At 33.0% G+C, this 19,567-nt stretch overlaps 2 protein-coding genes and 1 pseudogene across 4 annotated transcripts; all 3 read left to right on the top strand.

Annotated features, from left to right (window-relative positions):
- Window positions 1–1,547: 1,547 nt before the first annotated feature.
- LOC129296165 (high mobility group B protein 7-like) lies at window positions 1,548–3,798 on the top strand. Of its 3 annotated transcripts, XR_008589707.1 has the most exons (8): window positions 1,548–1,778; window positions 1,891–2,115; window positions 2,244–2,331; window positions 2,407–2,493; window positions 3,003–3,047; window positions 3,145–3,225; window positions 3,318–3,614; window positions 3,729–3,798. XR_008589707.1 is itself a non-coding variant. In XM_054934752.1 (7 exons), the coding sequence occupies exons 1-7, from the start codon at window positions 1,702–1,704 to the stop codon at window positions 3,342–3,344; spliced, it is 630 nt and encodes a 209-aa protein (XP_054790727.1). In that variant the 5' UTR covers window positions 1,548–1,701; the 3' UTR covers window positions 3,345–3,798. The 3 variants fall into 3 exon arrangements, 2 of the variants coding, with proteins under 2 accessions (XP_054790727.1, XP_054790728.1); XM_054934752.1 differs by having other exon boundaries at window positions 3,318–3,798; XM_054934753.1 differs by having other exon boundaries at window positions 1,869–2,115; window positions 3,318–3,798.
- A 1,212-nt stretch (window positions 3,799–5,010) lies between these two features.
- LOC129296161 (5-amino-6-(5-phospho-D-ribitylamino)uracil phosphatase, chloroplastic-like) lies at window positions 5,011–10,470 on the top strand (annotated as a pseudogene).
- Window positions 10,471–14,277: 3,807 nt separating this feature from the next.
- LOC129296162 (uroporphyrinogen decarboxylase-like) lies at window positions 14,278–18,045 on the top strand. Its single transcript, XM_054934750.1, is given in 8 exon segments — window positions 14,278–14,487; window positions 15,553–15,674; window positions 15,932–16,042; window positions 16,137–16,325; window positions 16,851–16,976; window positions 17,343–17,516; window positions 17,518–17,802; window positions 17,804–18,045. Coding segments are annotated over 8 exon segments (1,227 nt in total). The 5' UTR covers window positions 14,278–14,327; the 3' UTR covers window positions 17,864–18,045.
- Window positions 18,046–19,567: the final 1,522 nt, after the last annotated feature.

Here is a 19,567-nt window from a genome sequence, read left to right as displayed (position 1 = left end):
ATTGATTTTCAGGTTTGGCTATGATGGAATAGTACTCACAACTAGGAATCCATCAATATCACAAATGGCTTTGGATCAAGATATTTGGTATTATATGTTGGCTCTTATGGAAAAATCAGTGTAGAAGACTCTTTGAAGGTATTCATAGCACAGCTCAAGAATTAATTCATTAGGGCCTCTACCTTCTCAGGGAAGACTTTAGTAGTCACAGCTTCAAGCATATAATATTTCAAGACCCTTCTGACTCTACTACAAGATGGAAACCTCCAACAAATGGCTACATACATGTGGACGTAGATGCCTTTGTCAATCAATAAGGATATGTTGCATGTGGGGGAGCTCTCAGAGATGAACATGTGGATTGGATACTTGGATTCAAACGGGAGTTGGGTAGTATATCTGTCATAGATGCTGAGATATTAACTGTTCAAACAAGTTTAGAGGTATGCAAACAACAAAACTTCAAAAAGATCAAGATGTTCTCTGACTCTTTGGAAGTGGTGAACATACTCTTTAGAGATGGTTGCAATAATTTGACCCTCAGGAATATAGTGACTCAAACTAGAGAGTTGATATATAAAGAATGGGATCTCACCATAAACCAGATTTCAAGAGATTTTTTGGATTATGCTGACTACCTAGCAAAGAATGCTCATGGAGTGGGTGAAGACATCATCCTAATATGGCATTGCCTATCAGACTGTTTTGCTATTTTATTGTCAGATAAGGGCAAGTATAGTTAGCCCTTTTTTTTTTCCTTTTCAAGCTATTGCTTGCCTTTGTAACTAAAAAAAAAAGAAAAATAAATGAGAGTAAGGAGGAGAAGGACATGAGAGTCATTTTCTTTTTCATAGTTATTTACGACTGAAGACTTTGGGATTGCAGACTAATTTCAAAAATTGGTAAAATTTTAAAGTAATTACAGCTGTTGTGGGGGATTTTGGAGTGATTTTTTTAATATTTTTTAGTCAATTAAATATTAAATATTAAATAAAAGTTATTTTTAAAAGTTTATTTTTTTATTTTTTTAAAAATTGTAAAATATATTTAATAAGTCATATTAATATATGAAATTTTATTTAAAATATCTTATAATTTGATATGGAGAAAATATAACCACAGATTTGGACAAATTTAACATATAAAAAAATAAATTTTATGACTGAAAAATATGAAAATATCATGGTAGTGTTTGAGAACTTCACGATATGGGCACTGCGGCATCCATACATGGTACATATACCTGAAAATCTTTGGCGGCCCTGACAATAACGCCTGTGCAATTTTAGCCGTTAGATCTGTTCATGAGCCTTCTTCTCGTCACGTGTCGATCTCTTATTATCGCCCCTTATCTTTTCTTTTTAATTTTCCTGAAGAAAGGAAAAACAAATATGCCAGCAACAGGTTTTGTGGGTTTTGTGACCCCAGAATATTGGATTACAGCGCGAAAAGCTGTTAAACTTTTTATTTTCCCCCCACTATTACAAACTTTCCATACAAATAATAATAATAATAATAAAAAATAAAAACCTTTTTTGGGCGGAAAAACAAATTTGCAAATTCGCAATCTCGCGGTGATGAAATTTCGCAGGGCGCCACTTGCAGCTTGTTTGCGGGTCTCCGAACCAAAGAATTACTCACTTAAATGTCTAATTGCCAGAAGACCAGAACCGAGTCGAGCAAGCTTGACGTAGCGCCTTAATGGCGACTTTGCACAGAAGCAGGAAAAGGGTCAGCGCCTTTCGCCGTGCTCCCGATGGAAGCGCTTTTGAGATGTGGTATATACAATATAGCTGTGTTATTTCCTTTTCGTGATTTATTTTGTCTTATAAACTAATCAAGGATCATTGTTCCTATCACATTCTTAGTTTTCAATGCTGTACATTTCAGTGAGGGATGTGGGACATCGGTGGCCATTGCGTTGGCTGACATGCACGAATGTGAACCGAAGAGGGGCGTCAAGAGGTTCAGGGAAATAAATGTGAAGCAACTGATGAATAAAAGTTTTGAAGATTTGAACCAACACGTGCCGAATAGAAGTCCTGAACATGTGAGCCAACATGTGACGAATAAACGTTTTGAAGACCAACCCAGATCACCTTTCCGCTTGTTTATGTAGAATCTCATCCCTGAAGTTTTTCACTGCATGTTATTGGTTTTATTAGTGACACTAATTTTAAATGGAGTTCTTCTGTTTGGAATAAGGTAAAAGTGATCGTATATTAATGAGGTTTCTTTTTCAGGGAAAGCTTCGTCAAGATCAGCAATAATGGAACTTTGCTTGAAATTGATAGGAAAGGGTTTGAGACCTGGAAAAGCATGACGAAGGAGGTAAGCCCAGTCCATTCTTATTGTGTAAGTTGGAAAATAGTATCCTTTTAAGACTTAATTTTCCTTTCTCTTCAGGAAAGGCAACCATATGTTCTTCAAGCTGAAAAATTAGACTCTGCATACCAACGAGCTTTGAATAAAGAGGTTAATGATATGATACAGGTAAATGGACACTGTTTTTATACAAGGTTTTTTTCTTTTGCCCCTTTAAAAATCTTGTTCTATCTTGGGAACGTAAGGGAGGGTCCTTGGAAACTCTGAATTGAGGTTTTGGAAACATATCATATATGGGCTTTTGAGACACACTCCTACAAGGGCTTTTGTGCATCTATCAATCTAAGAAACTGAGGAGTCATTTTGTTCAGGCCTTACCCGCCACATTGTTTTTGGACCTTCATTTGATAGAGGCTTTTTTTTTTGGCCCCTTTTGGATCGTAGAATTATACATCTTTCTTGCTTGCAATAAAAAATGAGAAGGCAATGACTTTGGAGCCAAGCTTTTTCTTTACTTTACTGATGGTAGCAAGGAGATAGATATAAGGCATGTGTGATATGGTGATGAACTGCTTTTTGTTCACACTTGGTCATATGAATTGCGACCCTCATCACTTTGCTTGTCTTATTCTTTCAAAATTCCTAGTCCCTACAATATGACAAATGGTTGGTTTCAGGTGGATGATGAGGCTGATTCAGCAATGGTTGGGAAGATTGACATGGTTTGCCTGCTTCCAAAGCTTGAAGAACATTTTAGATTTACTGTGTACTCACATATTTATTTTTCTAGTTCTAACTATTGCGCATGGGTTTGTTCAGTTTTATCAGTTCTGTTGTGAAGAACCCTCGGATTCCTCTGAATACTACTCAGAATTCTCAGATGATTGCTATACAATGGAGGTATATATCAGTCTTCCATTCTCTTTGAATCTGAATCCTTCCTGCTTAAGAGTGTTCTGCTTAAAGTGTTCTCACTGTTTCGTTATGCACAGAACAATCAGCTTCCTGGACGGACCTGACTGCTTTATTAATTATTATTAACTTCGAATTAGGAATAAGGGAATCATGGATTTTGGAGGAGATGCCCCTGAGTAAACTCGGAGGCGGCATTTTACGTTGAACATTCTGTACAGTGGGACCCCCATCAAGGAGGCACTGTTGGAAAATTCAGTTGCACGCAGTTTCTCGAAAGGAAGTGTGTTGGATATTGTACAGTGATAGTCTACAATTTCTACTTCTAATATATTGAAGCTGGAGGAGTTTTGTTTTGGGGCTCTCCTTGCTGACATGTGAGTGTGATCTTGGAATGAGAAGATGCTGATTAACATTTGATTTTGTATGTTTTGGTGAAATGTTCCGCCAGTGTTAATTTGTTTTTGACAGGAGATTGCATTTTGCTATAGAATTCTATCTTTGATGGAGACGGTTCAGTTGGCTGATATTCAATGTGAAATATGAAAACGATTCATGGCACTTGGCTTCTTTTACTGAACCTGAAATTAACCAGGAAAAAAGCTCTTTTTTGGGCTGCCAAGCAACATGGAAGGAAACTAGTGCACGGAATCAAGACATACTAGTAAAAACTATATAATTGTAATTAGGGGGCCAAACTTATCATGATTTATATCATGCTTATCTTTTCTCACATTAGAATCTTTACTAAATGTGGCCTAAAATATTGCCAGCATATTAATGATGTAATTGAACTGGTAAATAAATCATGCATACAAGTAATTGATTTATTTTCACCTCATGAAATTTAGTAATATTAATTTGGATTAACGTGCAAAAATATCCATACAATTTTTCTACAAGTGCTTTTGACATCTTTAAGTTAACTATAATATTAGATACTTATTAACTTCATAAAAATAATCAATTTTCTTCAATTTGTTAAAATAGTTTAAGGGTTAAACATTTGCTATTTTTATAACTTTAACAATTTCAGGCAATTTTAATGTACTGAGAAAGATTAGTGTCCTTTGTAAATTTAATGGATATTCATGCATTATTATTAATTTAAAGCTACCAGAAATTCTTGGAGAATTTTTTAAAAATGTTTTTGCAAATAAACACAAAAATTTAAAACAGAATATGGTTATGTTAAATTTTAGGGATAGTGAAATCTTTTCCCTTATTTTAATTATTAATTTGATTCCAGAAATTTAATTTTTATCTATTAAGTTTCTAAAATTCCATAACCACACACAACTATTCCTTATGATTTGAAGGGAAGATAACACCATGAGGATTCATTGTATATGGTTATGAAACTTTAGGTATTTAATTAATAAAGATTAAATTTTAGGTACCAAATCAATAACTAAAAATCTAAAACAAACTTGAAGGAAAATTTTTTTTTATATTCCATGAATTGAAAATTATCACACGTCACAATAACTGTGTAATGGATGAATTTGAGGATGTTATCATTATTATGATGATTGTTTTTATCATAAATCATTAACATATTAACATACCAAAATGCATGCACCTATTTACAATTACTTAAGAATTTGTTATATATTTTTAAACAAATATAGGATGGCAATTATAATTTTTTAGAAAATACTAAAAAAACATCAATGTTTGTTATACGTTCGTTCATAATTTCTGGAGGATTGGAAGTGAAAAAGAAGGAGAATAAGAAATTCTTATCCACAAACACAGTGAAGGAGCTTACCACGTGAGTGGCAACACGCCTTGGTCATCAAAAACTCTGAAACTGATGCCGAATGAACCGGGAAAATTGAGCAGCAGCTAAAGGCTCTAGCTTCTTCTTCTTCGTCTTGTTTGCTCAGCTGTCTGCTTCTTCCCCAGCATTAACGCCTTGCTTTGTTGCCATGGACTGCGTCGCTTATCACAATTTTGGAGCCTATTCTCGTTTAATTTCTCCCTCACCGTCGTCTCGTCTTCAACCTTCTTCTTTCCCCCTCCAGCTCAACATTTTGGTATGCAATTTCTTCTCTTCATTTACGCCTTTGTTTCTTTTCTTCATTTAATTGCGATTTTATCTTTTTTCTAATATGTGCTTTTTCCCAGAAATTGAAGCGATCGGGTGTGGTCAGGAATCGTCTGGTCGTTCGGTGTTCTTTTGGGCCCGAAGATGATGGCTCTGTGAATGGTAATGGGTTGCCATCTACCCCCAATAAACTTTTCATGCAGGAGGTACAGATTCTTCTCGTTTTCCTGATTCAATATGCCGGTTGTCGAGTCTTTGGATTCCTGCTTTTTTGTTTTTATTATTTTTCTAATTTCTCTGCTTAACCAACATTGAAGGTTCATCTTTTATCGGCCTGGGTCATCCTTATGCGATCTTATTGGAACAGTGAATTTAATCATGTTAACTTAATTAGAATTCCAGGACTCCAAGGTTTCTTATTCCCATAACTCTTCCCAATTTATGTTCTCTGCCAGGCAATAGGAGCTGAATATGGGGAAGGCTTTGAGACTTTTAGAGCTGATGGACCGTTAAAAGTTGATGTGGTAATGAATTTTGTTTGCTATGGTCATTTTAAGTTTCCCGTAAAATTAAGTTGAGCTGCTAGTTTATGAATCAATAGTTTTATTTTATTTTATTGAAATTAGGACTATTTGAATGAGAAGTTGCAAGATGGATTTCTTCAGCGAATACGCTATGCTATGAAGCCGGATGAAGCTTATGGTCTTATCTTTTCTTGGGACAACGTTGTGGTCAGTTTTAAGCTTTTAGGAATGTTTTTGAGAGTTATCAAGCTAGACATGCTTTGGAAATGTTATGTGGTGCGAAAAGATTTTAGGGTCTTTGTTGAACTTGTGTAGACTTGTATTGCCTCAGTTATTAACTACTTATGGGGGCTATTGCTATACTTCTTGAGATAAGTAGAGCACAACAATCCATGATGTTGTGCAACTGAATTATATTTTTCTCCATGATAACTGTATGTGATGTATTTCAGGTTGATACTCGAGCTCTTAGATGGAATGCTTGGGAGCAGCTTGCTTTAGAAGAGGGTAAGTTAAGTTCTTACTGTGGGACTTTAGTGAGATGATCTTTGGAGCTTGACTGTGTTGATTTTAATGGACCATGTACTGAACTGAATAGAAAGAAAAATTATCACAAGTGCAAATAGTGTGATAGAATAGAATCATTTGATTGGATAGTTTATGTAAAATAATAGAAAGGAAAGGAAGGAATTTCATAAAATTTTACCATGTTAACGGTACTTGTCCCATTGCTGGTGTTGGTGTATAAAAATGGAAATTAAGAGAACTCAATCAAGTGATTTTCCATATCCTCCTTTTTGCCACTTTTGAAGGAAAGAAGTGTTATATGCTATTTGAAGGAACAGATCATTTCCTTGGCTTTCTTTCCTTCCTCCACAAGAGATCAGGCCCCTTGTTTTCCATTTTGTTCGCTTTTATTTCATCTATATAAACAAATAGCTACTAAATGGCATTGCCATTTTTAAATTAAACAGGTTCAATAAACTGTGAAGTCCATGCACCTTGTTTTCTGGGAAGTTTTTTCATGCTTTGGTACAAGAAACAAATACACTGTGGATCAGTGTATCAAATTGGACCTGCCTTGGATCTGAGATTTTAGAAAATTTCATGTTGACTTGTGTGCATCGTTCTAGAGGTAAGATTATTCTAAGTCTTACTTTGATTCTCATGCAGGGAAGGATATTCCTGAAGATGGTGATGTGGAAAGAGCAATGCTATATGCTGGTGCTGATCACGTGTTGCAGAAGGTTTGGAAACTTGCATTTGCTTATCTAAACATGTATTGCATAACTTATATATCACACAATTTTTAACTATTTGATTATAAATTACAGATTTCTTCATGTCAATATAGTAGAGATTTTTTTTAATCGACAACTAGAAGCAACTGATATAAGAATGAAGAACATTGCAGTCATGACAATAAATTCATGATCATGTTTATTATGACTCTGAAACTAATGAAGTTATTGCAGTTTGTAGTTTGTATCATTTTAGATACATGTTATTATTTTGGACTCATGCCAAAAAGTTTCATTATGTGAAAATCACAAATATATTCAACTTCTGAAGATAGCATGTGCTAATTTGGGAATAGACAGCCATAAAATGTAATCTTTTTTTACTGAAGAGAGTGAGCAGACTGGTTTTACAGGGCGACTTTAGCCCAATGAATACCTTTTTTTAAAAAAAAAAAAAGAAAGAAAAGTGGTGTTCAGGTTGCCCAAAATTCCATTTTGTGCTTGTTTAATATTGGGTCAATTAGTCCAGAGCCTTGCTGTTAGGAATGTAATTCCAGGTTTCTCATCATGAAATCTGACATTGATCTTCAGGTTGTCTTAGTTATCTGTATATCCCATCATCTAATATCCTCTTTGCTTCTGATCTTAATATCTTATTGAACATTAAGCTGATGAAACAAAGGGGAAAAATATTTTCCACAACTGGGAACAGGAAAAGGAAAAATTAATTTTTTTCTTAAGTAGTGGTCTGTTGAATGTGGCCTTCAATTACTAGAATATCCTTCTGAAGGTGTTATTATCAAGATTCTCCAATCTTGCTTTGAGCACACATTATGTTTTCTGACTCACCTTTCTAAACTTGAAGCATTTTCTATGCGACGCGGCAGAAAACAAACTGGACGAATTGAAGTTGAGGTTTTCACAGTTATATTATGATAATCTTCTCAAAGTAAGTCCCCCCCACCCAAAAAAAAAAACACCAAAAAAAGGGATGTGTTTGGCCTCATAGACCCAAGAACCTGACTTTTTTTTGCACATGTTTTAATATAGCTTGAAACACCCGTTGAAGGACTTAAAGACTGGTTGGAAGCTGTTGTACACAGCTCGTATCCCCTGTGCTGTCGTTTCAAGTCTAGATAGAAGAAGCATGACAGAAGCTTTGGAACGAATGGGACTCCAAAAGTATTTCCAGGTTGGTAGTACATGAGAATGGTTAAAACAGGAACTTCATCTTAGGAATAAATAGTCACTATGCTTCATAAATGTGGCATTGCAGAAATAGTAATTTGATTTAAATAACAAATAACTCTTGATTTTAACTATTGATGTTGGGTTCACAGTAATGGACTCAAACATCCCTTGAGTGAGGTCTTGGGTTCAAGCTTTGTAGATGAGAGAAACCCACATTAGGACAATTTTTTCCCAATTAGGCAGGCTTGACCTAGTTCGAATCTTAATTGGTTAGTAGCATCGCATACCAGTATTTTTTTAGTTAATCTTATATGGACTCAAAAGATCGTAATATCTTATTTTATTTTCAGGATAAAAGTGTCATTTTAGAGTTATAATATATATATATATATAAATTATGGTTTATGGCTTGTATTCTAAAACTGTATGACCTTTTTTTCTAAATTTGACTGTTATTAAAAAAATAAAATAAATAAATTATGTTGCTGGTTGAATGTGGCTATGACTCTTTTCCTGTAATAAGCTTCCACTTCAGTTTGACTTTTGGTCTATGAAATGTTATGAAAAGCTTTAAATGCCTGAATAAAATCAATTGGTTGTCGCTCCTAAACAAAGTCCAAGTTTTGCTATTTAAGATTGGGAAATTTAAAAGGCTTTCACCGAATGTCCTACATATTTCCAGGGTAAAACAAATGGATAACATTGCCACTTTTGGATAGAACTAATTTCAACACATTGTTTGACTTGGACATTGAGGATGCTTGATATCTTTACATTTTTTTTTGAATCAACGATATCTTTACATTCTCTCATTATGTCATCTTTGCTGATTATAACATTTGAGTTGCAGGCAACTGTGACAGAAGAAGATGGAATGGAGTCGATAGCTCAGAGATTTCTTTCTGCTGCTGTCAAGGTATAGTCTAGTCAGATGATTATATCATGACAAAGCTTTTGAGGCTTGTAATATTTTCAATTATTGTTTGTATATTGATATTAAGATATACTTACCTGGTTTTATTTTAACGGAAATCATATTAGCACCTTACCTAAATACGGCAAATTTGGACACATGATTTTATAATGGAATTTTATGGCTGCCAACTGTCTGGCCTGAGACCTATCTCACAGTTTATTTGTTCATAGTCAGTCTGCAAGTGTTACACTTTGCCCACAAGACATTATAATTAAGGAAGTTAATTTTCTTTATTAAAATAAAAGGAAATTAATTGTGAATGTGCAGTGTGAACAAATATATACTCATTCGTGATACAATATTTTCCTTTCAGTTGGATCGGAAACCTTCAAAGTGTGTGGTTTTTGAAGATGACCCTCGTGGAGTAACTGCTGCTCACAACTGTACAATGATGGCTGTAGCATTAATTGGCGCACATCCTGCGTGAGTAGTTCACTTTTATGTACAATAGTAGCTAACAAGATGTTCCTCGGAAAGTTAAATGCACGAGACTTGGATAAAGTTTTACTTGGGTGTTTTTTATCCAGCTGTCATAAAAACATGGCAATGGAGGGATTCTTTAAAAGATTCAATCATGGGATACAAGTTGTAGAAATTTTACTTGCCATGTTTTTATTGGAGAACTTATAACAGATACATCGAAGTTATACCTAAATTTTATCCAAACTAATTTCCTTAAACATGTCAGGCATGCACCTATACAATTTGATGCATGAAATTGCAGAGACTTATAAACACAGTATCAGAATACAAGATGCGTAGGAGTTAAATCAATCTTATTCAAATTTAGTATTTGGGTCAGCATCAGAACTCAGAATGCATGGACTAAATTTAATCTATTATTTTTACATCTCATTGAAATGAAAAAAACTTGACAATTATCATTTTGCTAAGCACTTCATTACTGAAACTTTTGATGAGATTACTCATGCAGCTTTTGGACATTCCTTCATCCTGCAGGTACCATCTGGGGCAGGCTGATCTTGCTATTGCTAGCTTTAGTGAACTTTCTGTGATCAACTTGCGTAGACTGTTTGCTAACAAGGGTTCCTCATTCATGGATTTGCAGAAGCAGTTCATAGAGAATGCTCCTCCGAAAAGGAAACTCACAACTGACACCATTTTTTAATACATTTTTCTTCCCATTTATCTCCTCCCACCTGAAAATGTTTCTCTGTAATTATGTAGCGATAATTTTTGGTTTTTATGTAAAGGTACTTTGATTATATTGCAATAATCAGTTCGGTCTAATGTGACTTCTATATTTTATTCCTGTTTCTGCTTGTGGTTTTGCTGCATAGAAGTAGATGGGAAATGTGGCGATTCTTTCTTTCTTTTTTTTTTTTGTTTTTGGGTATAAAGCAAATATATATTAAAATTAAAATAAAGATACAGATATCTGAGGATAGATTGGGAGTAGATTCATGTATATATCTGAAATTGCGCCAGCTGCCAGGTTACCAATGAGCGAATATTAAACTTTTGCTTGGAGCGTAAATAGATGTTGTCATAAGTTTTTAAAATTATCATTATAGAATTAGCCAGTTTGTTTCATGCATTTATATTTTATATTGTATCTGGCCTCCATATTTCGAATGAAATCTTAAGTAAATCATATTGTTTTTTGATTTATTATAATTTACCATCAATGTTGTATACACAAACTTGAAATTGCAATGTCAAGCCAACTGTGATGCCTCTCTTTCTTTTTTTAAATAAGGTCAATTGAATTATGAAAATTCAGTAACAATAAAATATGCATTAAGGATTTAAAATTTGAAGGTACACATTAACTATCAGCGAAGTTTTTTCCTTATTTTGAATTAATGACTTGAGAATCCTATCCTTTTTTTTTTCAATTCTGAAAAATCCAGTGTTTTATCCTTAAGATTTCAGTCACCTTGAGTTAAGGTTCTTATATGTTTTTCATTCAAAAGCCAATCTTTATAATTATGAAAATTTTAGTCAAGGCTCTGATGACTTATCTCTTGTATAGCAGTGATGTGTGGTGAATTGGTAATGATATTTGTTACTCACGCCGGCTTCTAATATAATGCAAACTTTAAAAGCTTTTTTTGGTATTTAATATAAGGCAAAGTTGAAATAATTAATTTTTTAATTTTATCTTTTATTTATTTATTATCGTTTTAAATTTTATACAACAATTTATTATGGTTATTGATGGTAAAGAATGACCAAATGGAAAAGTTACATATTTTTTTAACAATATTAAAGATATAACTATCACCTATTAACAAATGTAGAATTGATTAAATTTGCCTTAAATTATGAACTGGACAAATAGACCTTAACTAAAATTGACAATAATTTGACTAATGAATTCACGACATGGTAAACTAATGGTAAATTTTATATGTTTCCATATTCACTGTTTGATTTCAAACGTGATTTTTATTGATAGTTAAGAATGATAAAATTAAAAGTTACATATTTTTTAACAATATTAAAGATATAACTATCATTTATTAACAAATATAAAGTTGATTAAATTTGCCTTATATTATGAATGAGAGAAATAGACTTTAACTAAAATTGATAATAATTTGATTGATGGATTCACAATATGGTAAACTAATAATCAAATCTTATAAGTTTTTATATTCACTGTTCAACCTCAAATATGATTTTTTATTGATGGTTAAGAATGACAAAATTGAAAAGTTACATATTTTTAACAATATTAAAGATATAACAATCATTTATTAACAAATGTAGAGTTGATTAAATTTATCTTGTAATATGAATGAGAGTAATAGACCTTAACTAAAATTGATAATAATTTGACTAATAAATTCATAATATGATGAACCAATAATTAAATCTTACATGTTTCTATATTCACTGTTCGACCTCAAACATGGTTTTTATTGATGGTTAAGAATGATAAAATTAAAAAGTTACATATCTTTTAACAATATTAAAGATATAACTATCATTTATTAAAAAATATAAAATTTATTAAATTTGCCTTATATTATGAACGAGAGAAATAAACCTTAACTAAAATTGATAATAATTTGACTAATGAATTCATAATATAGTGAATTAATAGTCAAATTTTATATATTTTCATATTTACTGTTCACCTCAAACATGGCTTTTATTGGTGGTTAAGAATGACCAAATGAAAAAGTTACATATTTTTTAACAATATTAAAGATATAACTATCACTTATTAACAAATGTAGAGTTGATTAAATTTGTCTTATATTATGATTGAGAGAAATAGACCTTGACTAAAATTGACAATAATTTGACTAATGGATTCACCATATGATGAATTAATAGTCAAATCTTATATGCTTTCATATTCACTGTTCGACCTCAAATGTGGTTTTTATTGATGGTTAAAAATGATAAAATTAAAAAGTTACATATTTTTTTAACAATATTAAAGACATAACTATCATTTATTGACAAATGTAGAGTTGATTAAATTTACCTTGTACTATGAAAGAGAGAAATAGACCTCGACTAGAATTGACAATAATTTGACTAATGAATTCATAATAGGAAAAATGACAATAAAATCTATTTAAATTAAGTAAATGACAAATTGATCTCACGAAATGGTATAATTCTCTTGGAGTCTCTTGGGATCTTTTTGTCATTGAAGAATTAAAGGAAATGACACTTTTGCCCAGACATGTATTAAAGTTGGAAATGCGCAAGTGTCCATTTACAACTTTGATTTCAATATTAACAAGTTTTGTCTTTAAATTCGTAATAATTTATTAGCCATTTACAAGTCCTAGTGTGCAAGTTCAGATACGCATCAGAGTTGAAAATTCGCAAGTCTCCATTCATAACTTTAGTTCTCAGGTTAACAATTTTGTCCTTAAATTAGTAACAATTTATTAGTCATTCACAAGTCGAGATGTGCAAGTCCAGATAAGCATCAGACTCGAAAATTCACAAGTGTCCATTCACAACTTTGGTTCCTAGGTTAACAACTTTTGTTCCTAAATTTACAATAATTTATTAGCCATTTACAAGTCATAGTGTGCAAGTCCAGATATGCATCAGAGTTAGAGATTCGCAAGTCTTCATTCATAATTTTAGTTTCAATATTAACAAGTTTTGTCCCTAAATTTGTGACTATGCAACAATAAATTGTCATTTATCAATACCCTCTAAGTAAGTATAGTACTCATGTTTTTTAGCTTTAAGCATGGAGAGAAAATGAAAATCTCAATCATTTACACATAATAACTCTCATCAACTTCAACTATCACATATGGGAAGAGAAAATTTCAAGGAGAAGAGAAAATTTATTCACGTACAGAAGATACAATAGAGGAAGAATATTTGTTTATATATACCTATGCACAACAGCTAAACAAAACAAACAACTCATATATAGAAACTAAAAAAAAAAGGAACACAAGAACAAGAAGAAGAAGGAGAAGGAGACTGAGAGGGAGAGGGGGAGGGACCAGAAGAATACTACGAATTAAAGTGTGAATGAAAAACCCAAGAACCTAAGACAGATTAAAAAAATTTACAAGTTTCTTCAACGAGGATTGGGGTGTTTGTTTACTTTGAGGGTAATTTGATCATTTCATTTGATTCCCCAATGACATAAAGATCCCAAAGAACTCTAGGAAAATCATATCATTTTGTGGACCAATCTATCATTTACCTAATGTAAACAGATTTTTCTATCATTTTTCCTTCATAATATGATGAACTAATAATTAAATCTTATATGTTTTCATATTTAATGTTCCGCCTCAAACATGGTTTTTATATTTGTGCATAATAAAAAAAAATTGTGAACCAATGTTCAAATCTCACCATGCTTATATTTAATATTTGACCTCAAACAGGATTGTTATATTTGTACATGACAAAAAAAAATTGATAATAATTTTAAAATTCGATTGCTTAATTAAGAAACCAGACAGATCTTTGAGCTTAGTTGAGCAGGTTCGTGGGGCAAAACCTAAATAAATTGGCCGATGAAGATGCTGACATGGCAAAAGTCACCATCCTAAGGATTCTTACAAGGATTAGGTTGCCGATATCCCTTATCTTTCCTAGCTCTTCATTGACCTCTTTCGCACCTTCGAGGGAAGCTGACCCAAATGCCATCGGCAAACTTGGCATCCAGTTTGTACTTCAACCACTGCATCAATGCTAGTTTCACTTCCATTACTCCAACCTCTTTTCCTTCGTCTACGCCTAGAGCATCACGGTTCGCTTTTTCCTTCAAATCCAGGTCCCTAATTCTCTGCTCCCTGAGAGGTAATATTTTGTATGCGCTACGACCCTTTTCGTGATTTGAAATGCAATCCTATGAGAGAGCCCATTGTAATCTGTGATTGATCTTTTTTCCCCTTTCCGGTATCTTTGAAACTCGTATGCCCGTCGAGCAAATCATGTTTACGTTAACATTCAGTTTAGAACTTTGTGAATTAGCCTTGTGTTTGTCAAATTAAAATGAATTTCTCCCTCAGTGATGAGTTTATGCGAAGCCTGAGATTATGTGTATTTATTATCTAAAAGCTGTTTCTTCTCTAACTCGATCTGATAATTTCCTGGGCTTTCAACTAAGTCAATGATTTGCTCAAGCCAACGGGGATTGGGCACCCTTGTGTGAGGATTTATTGGAATTTCTTTTGCTATCAAATAGTCTTGGGATTAATTAATAATGGTTGAAGTCCATTTTTACCTTTGAAGTATTTTCACATGAGCACCCATTGTGTTAAAACTATTTATTCTAAACTATTTGTCATGACAATATTGCCTTAAAGTAATTAAATCATAGCAATGTTGTCCTTAGCATTACATGGACAAAAGTTGGCTGTTAACTTTGCTAACTCTTAATGTTAGTGGCAATATTGCTACGGTTTAATCACTTAAAGGGCAATATTGTTATGATTTATTTACTTCAAAGGCAACATTACTATGATTTGAGCCAAACTTATTTCTGAGTCAGCAAAGTTAACAGCAAATGTTTGTTCCTTTAATGTCAGGAGCAACATTGTTAGGATTTAATTACTTCAAGGGCAACATTGCTATGAAAAAAAGTTTAGGACACTGAGTGCTCTTATGAAAATAGTTCAGAGGCAAAATGGATCTTAACCCTTAATAACTCAAAGCTGCTTACGATATTGTATAATATAATGCTGCTAACCGTGGTTGCATAAACATATTATTTCAGTTTTTCTTTGCGTTCTTAGTTTTTATTTTCAGTACATTCTAACTATCATTTAGCTTATATCAAACTTACATTAGCATATCGATTATTCCCTTCACAAAGCATACTAGTTTGAGTTTCTGAACTGAATTCTGGAAAATCACATCCAGGGACGATTGCTGAACCAAAAGAAACAGCTGTGGCTGAACCATTATTGGTTAATGCTGTTCGTGGGATAGATGTTGAAAGACCACCAGTTTGGCTCATGAGGCAAGCTGGGAGGTACATGAAGGTAGGTTTACACAGCTTACAGTTCTGGTTGCATTAATAAATTTGGCTGTTCTGAAGCTTTTCAATGCTGATGTTTTTGGAAAATTTCAGAAAGATAGCAGCTTATAGTGACTTTATATCATCCATATAGACCAAATTTAATTGGCTTGTTGTTACATTATTTAGAATTTACTGTTGGTACTTGGTGCATTTTACAATTGATGAGTGTACATATTCCTTACTGATAGTGGATCTTATTCATTAACCTTTTTCGACCAGAGTTACCAAGTTATCTGTGAAAAGTACCCTTCATTTCGTGAAAGATCTGAAAATGCTGATCTTGTTGTGGAAATTTCATTGCAACCATGGAATGTTTTCAAGCCTGATGGGGTAATTTGATGGCTCACATTAATATATCTATAATTTTTTGGGTTATTGCTATGCTTCTTCTACCATCAAGTTCCTTGGCATTTTTCTGATGCAGGTGATTTTATTCTCAGACATTCTTACCCCACTTTCTGGAATGAATATACCCTTTGATATTGTGAAGGGTAAGGGCCCAGTCATATTTGATCCTGTTCACACAGCTGCCCAGGTTGATCAATTGAGAGACTTTGTTCCTGAAGATTCAGTTCCTTATGTTGGGGAGGCACTCAAAATTTTGAGGAAAGAGGTCTGACTGATCTTTTCCTCCAACAGTTTCCATCTTTCAATGCTCATTGTCTATAATTTCACGGCTCTTCTTTTAATGACAAAAGCTTTTTAGTTTGGTCATTTACTGGATGTACTGGGAATTCTTCGTATATATTTGAGGATAAAACAGACTGTATAATAAGAATGACCAATGGTTATTAGGGGTGCTGGGATTTAGTGGCATTAAAATATTCATCGAAGGCTTATGTGTTATCTTAGGGAACAAATAATGAAAAATCAATGAACTATCCATTCTGGTATTCTACATGCGGCTATTAAGATGATGTGTTGAATCTGAATGTCTTGGTGGTATTAATTTGTTGTTGTTGCGTGTCTTAAAAGTAATTTGTGGAGCTTAGCAGTGACTCCAAATATCTAACCTACTAACCTTGGGAATTTATATAATTGTTGTTTTAATGCTATTCTATTTGTCCAAATGAATTATGTATAATGCCCTTTTGCTTTATTATCTTTTAGGATCTAACAGCTTTTGTGTTGATTTCAGGTTGATAATAAAGCTGCGGTCCTTGGGTTTGTTGGGGCTCCATTCACCCTGGCCTCATATGTAGTAGAGGGTGGTTCTTCAAAACACTTCTCAAAAATTAAGAGATTGGCTTTCTCAGAACCTAAGGTAATCTTTAACAATCTTTAATCATCACGCTGGCCCAAAACCGTTTCTTGCATTGGCAAAGCCCTTATCCTTATAGAACGTACTTCTTTTTTATTTCATTATTTGGTATTCTAAAACTGTACTGACCAATCCATCCCGCTCTGATGCTACAGCTATCCAGTCATTTGATGTAAAGTAACATGATATTCACTAAAAGATAGGAAGAAATCTAGTACTGAATGAACTTTCTCTATTTTAGCCTTAGATTTGGACTTGGGAATCCTTATGATCACTTGATAATCTTATCTATCTCAGTGGACAAATCCTGTCTTGTTTCTCGAAATCAATGAATTCTTCGATATATGTTGAATTGTAACATGTCCACAGGTCCTCCACTCATTACTTCAGAAATTTACATCATCAATGGCAAGATACATTCAATACCAAGCTGACAGTGGAGCTCAAGCTGTTCAGATTTTTGACTCATGGGCAACAGAGCTCAGTCCAGCAGATTTTGAAGAATTCAGCTTGCCTTATTTGAAGCAGATAGTAGATACTGTGAAAAAAAACCCACCCTCAACTTCCTTTAATCCTCTATGCAAGTGGATCGGGTGGCTTGCTCGAGAGGCTAGCTTTGACAGGTGTCGATGTTGTTAGCTTGGATTGGACAGTCGACATGGCTGATGGTAGGAAGAGATTGGGACCAGATATAGCAGTTCAGGGGAATGTTGATCCTGGGGTTCTTTTTGGTTCAAAGGAGTTCATCACCAAGCGCATAAATGATACTGTGAGAAAAGCTGGCAAGGGGAAACATATATTGAATCTTGGTCATGGCATTAGAGTAGGCAGGCACGCCCGAGGAGAATGTTGCTCATTTCTTTGAGGTCGCCAAAGGAATCAGATACTAAGAGGCAAAATTTTGATTCTTTATTATTTTCTAAATCTTATGTTTTCTTGTGTCTTTCTCGTTGTAGGAAGGAAACTGCCAGGTAAGGGTTTATTCTTTGAAATTCACGAGTTCATTGATGTGGTTGTATTTGTAGAATTAAGAATTAATGAAAGAGAAGAAAGTTTCTGAAGGCCTTTCGTATATGGAAATATCTCACCCATTAGTTACCTAATGCCATTGCCTAGCATATTTGTAGATCCGTTTGTTTTAACTTTTGTTTTTTTAAATGAAAAAATCACTTTCATTTTGTAAAAAAGAAATTGCTTTTGAGAAATTTTGTGGTGGTTGTTTAAAATATAACTAGAATATTCAAAAAAGGCAGATATTTTGTCATTGGGATGAGTTGTTTTGAATAATTTCTGATCATTTGAAAAACACCTCCTAACAAATAGTGCTTTTAATGATTTGACTAAACGCAGAATAAGTTATATTTTTCGAAAATCTCTAAACAACAAATTACTTTCTCAAATGATATGAAAATTACTTAACAATAGCCGAAACAAACGGTCAATTGCTTAATCACGGGTAGATAATCTTATGATTGGTTGGGAACGAAATATTCATTAACCAAACTTTTCATGATTAATTCACTATCAAAGCTGCATGAAACATTAATGAATGGAGAGATGCTTATTATGAAAGCATTAAAATTTTCATTCATGAATTATCTTTTTAATTTTCTTACCGAAAAAGTTTGGATAAAATAGATCTTGGAGATTTATCTTAACTTATCTTTCCTACATTTTAATATGCTCTAAAGAGAAAAAAGAAAAGAAAGAGAGGTTAATGGGAGTTGAGGTTAAAAAATGGTGGCCAATCTTTACAAATAATGAATCAAGATTTGAATTTTTATTAAAAAAATGCTGATATTTAATGTCTAACTGTGCTCGAAAATGATTGTTTTTAATAAGGGGAAACTTACATGTAATGAAAAAAGGAAAGAGAGACAATTTTTTTCTTTCTAAAAAATGAAACTCTAAAACAGTTACAACTTTACATGTGAACAGGAAAGGAGTAGACAAAAGAAAATTACCGTTTTTAAAGTTTATATATATCTTGAGTGATCTAATGTTAGTAAGGACATTTAAATCCATGCAAATTGGTAAAGAGAGTAATCAACAATGACAAATGTGAAGAACAAGATTTATCAAGGAACACGAGAATAAAAGAATGATAGAAAACAAAAATGAAACATGCACGCCAATAATGCATAAAAAATAAGGCATTGAAAGTTGAATCTGTCATTAAATTAATTAAAAATATTGATTTAAGAGTCAATGGCTAAAATCATCATCAAACCACGACAGCAAATATCTTCTTTGAGATACTTAAGATAAATGATAAAAACCTCTTAACTAAGTTGCTTTATATACAAATTGGGATTTCAATTCTAACTACATTTACTAAATGATAAGAGTGTCTATCATTTACACTAACATTAATTAGTATGGACAAACTTTATTAAATTAATTACGATATTAATTTTAACAGTTTATCTATCCTAATTCAACTGATCAGATTGGTTTTAATTTTAATAATACCGCAAAATAAAAGGCAATAGAAAGAAATATTTCAAAAATCCAACTTGCTGAGGAATGCAGGCTGGTGGGGGTGATTCGCAACCTAAAAAGGGCGTCACATAAACAAAATACATTTTCACTTT

Source organism: Prosopis cineraria, unplaced genomic scaffold (genome assembly GCF_029017545.1).
Source record: "Prosopis cineraria cultivar Desert tree isolate PC_DT_omini unplaced genomic scaffold, ASM2901754v1 PC272, whole genome shotgun sequence".
NCBI lineage: Eukaryota > Viridiplantae > Streptophyta > Magnoliopsida > Fabales > Fabaceae > Prosopis > Prosopis cineraria.
Note: the sequence above shows the minus strand (reverse complement) of the source record. Positions and strands in the feature narration are given on the sequence as shown.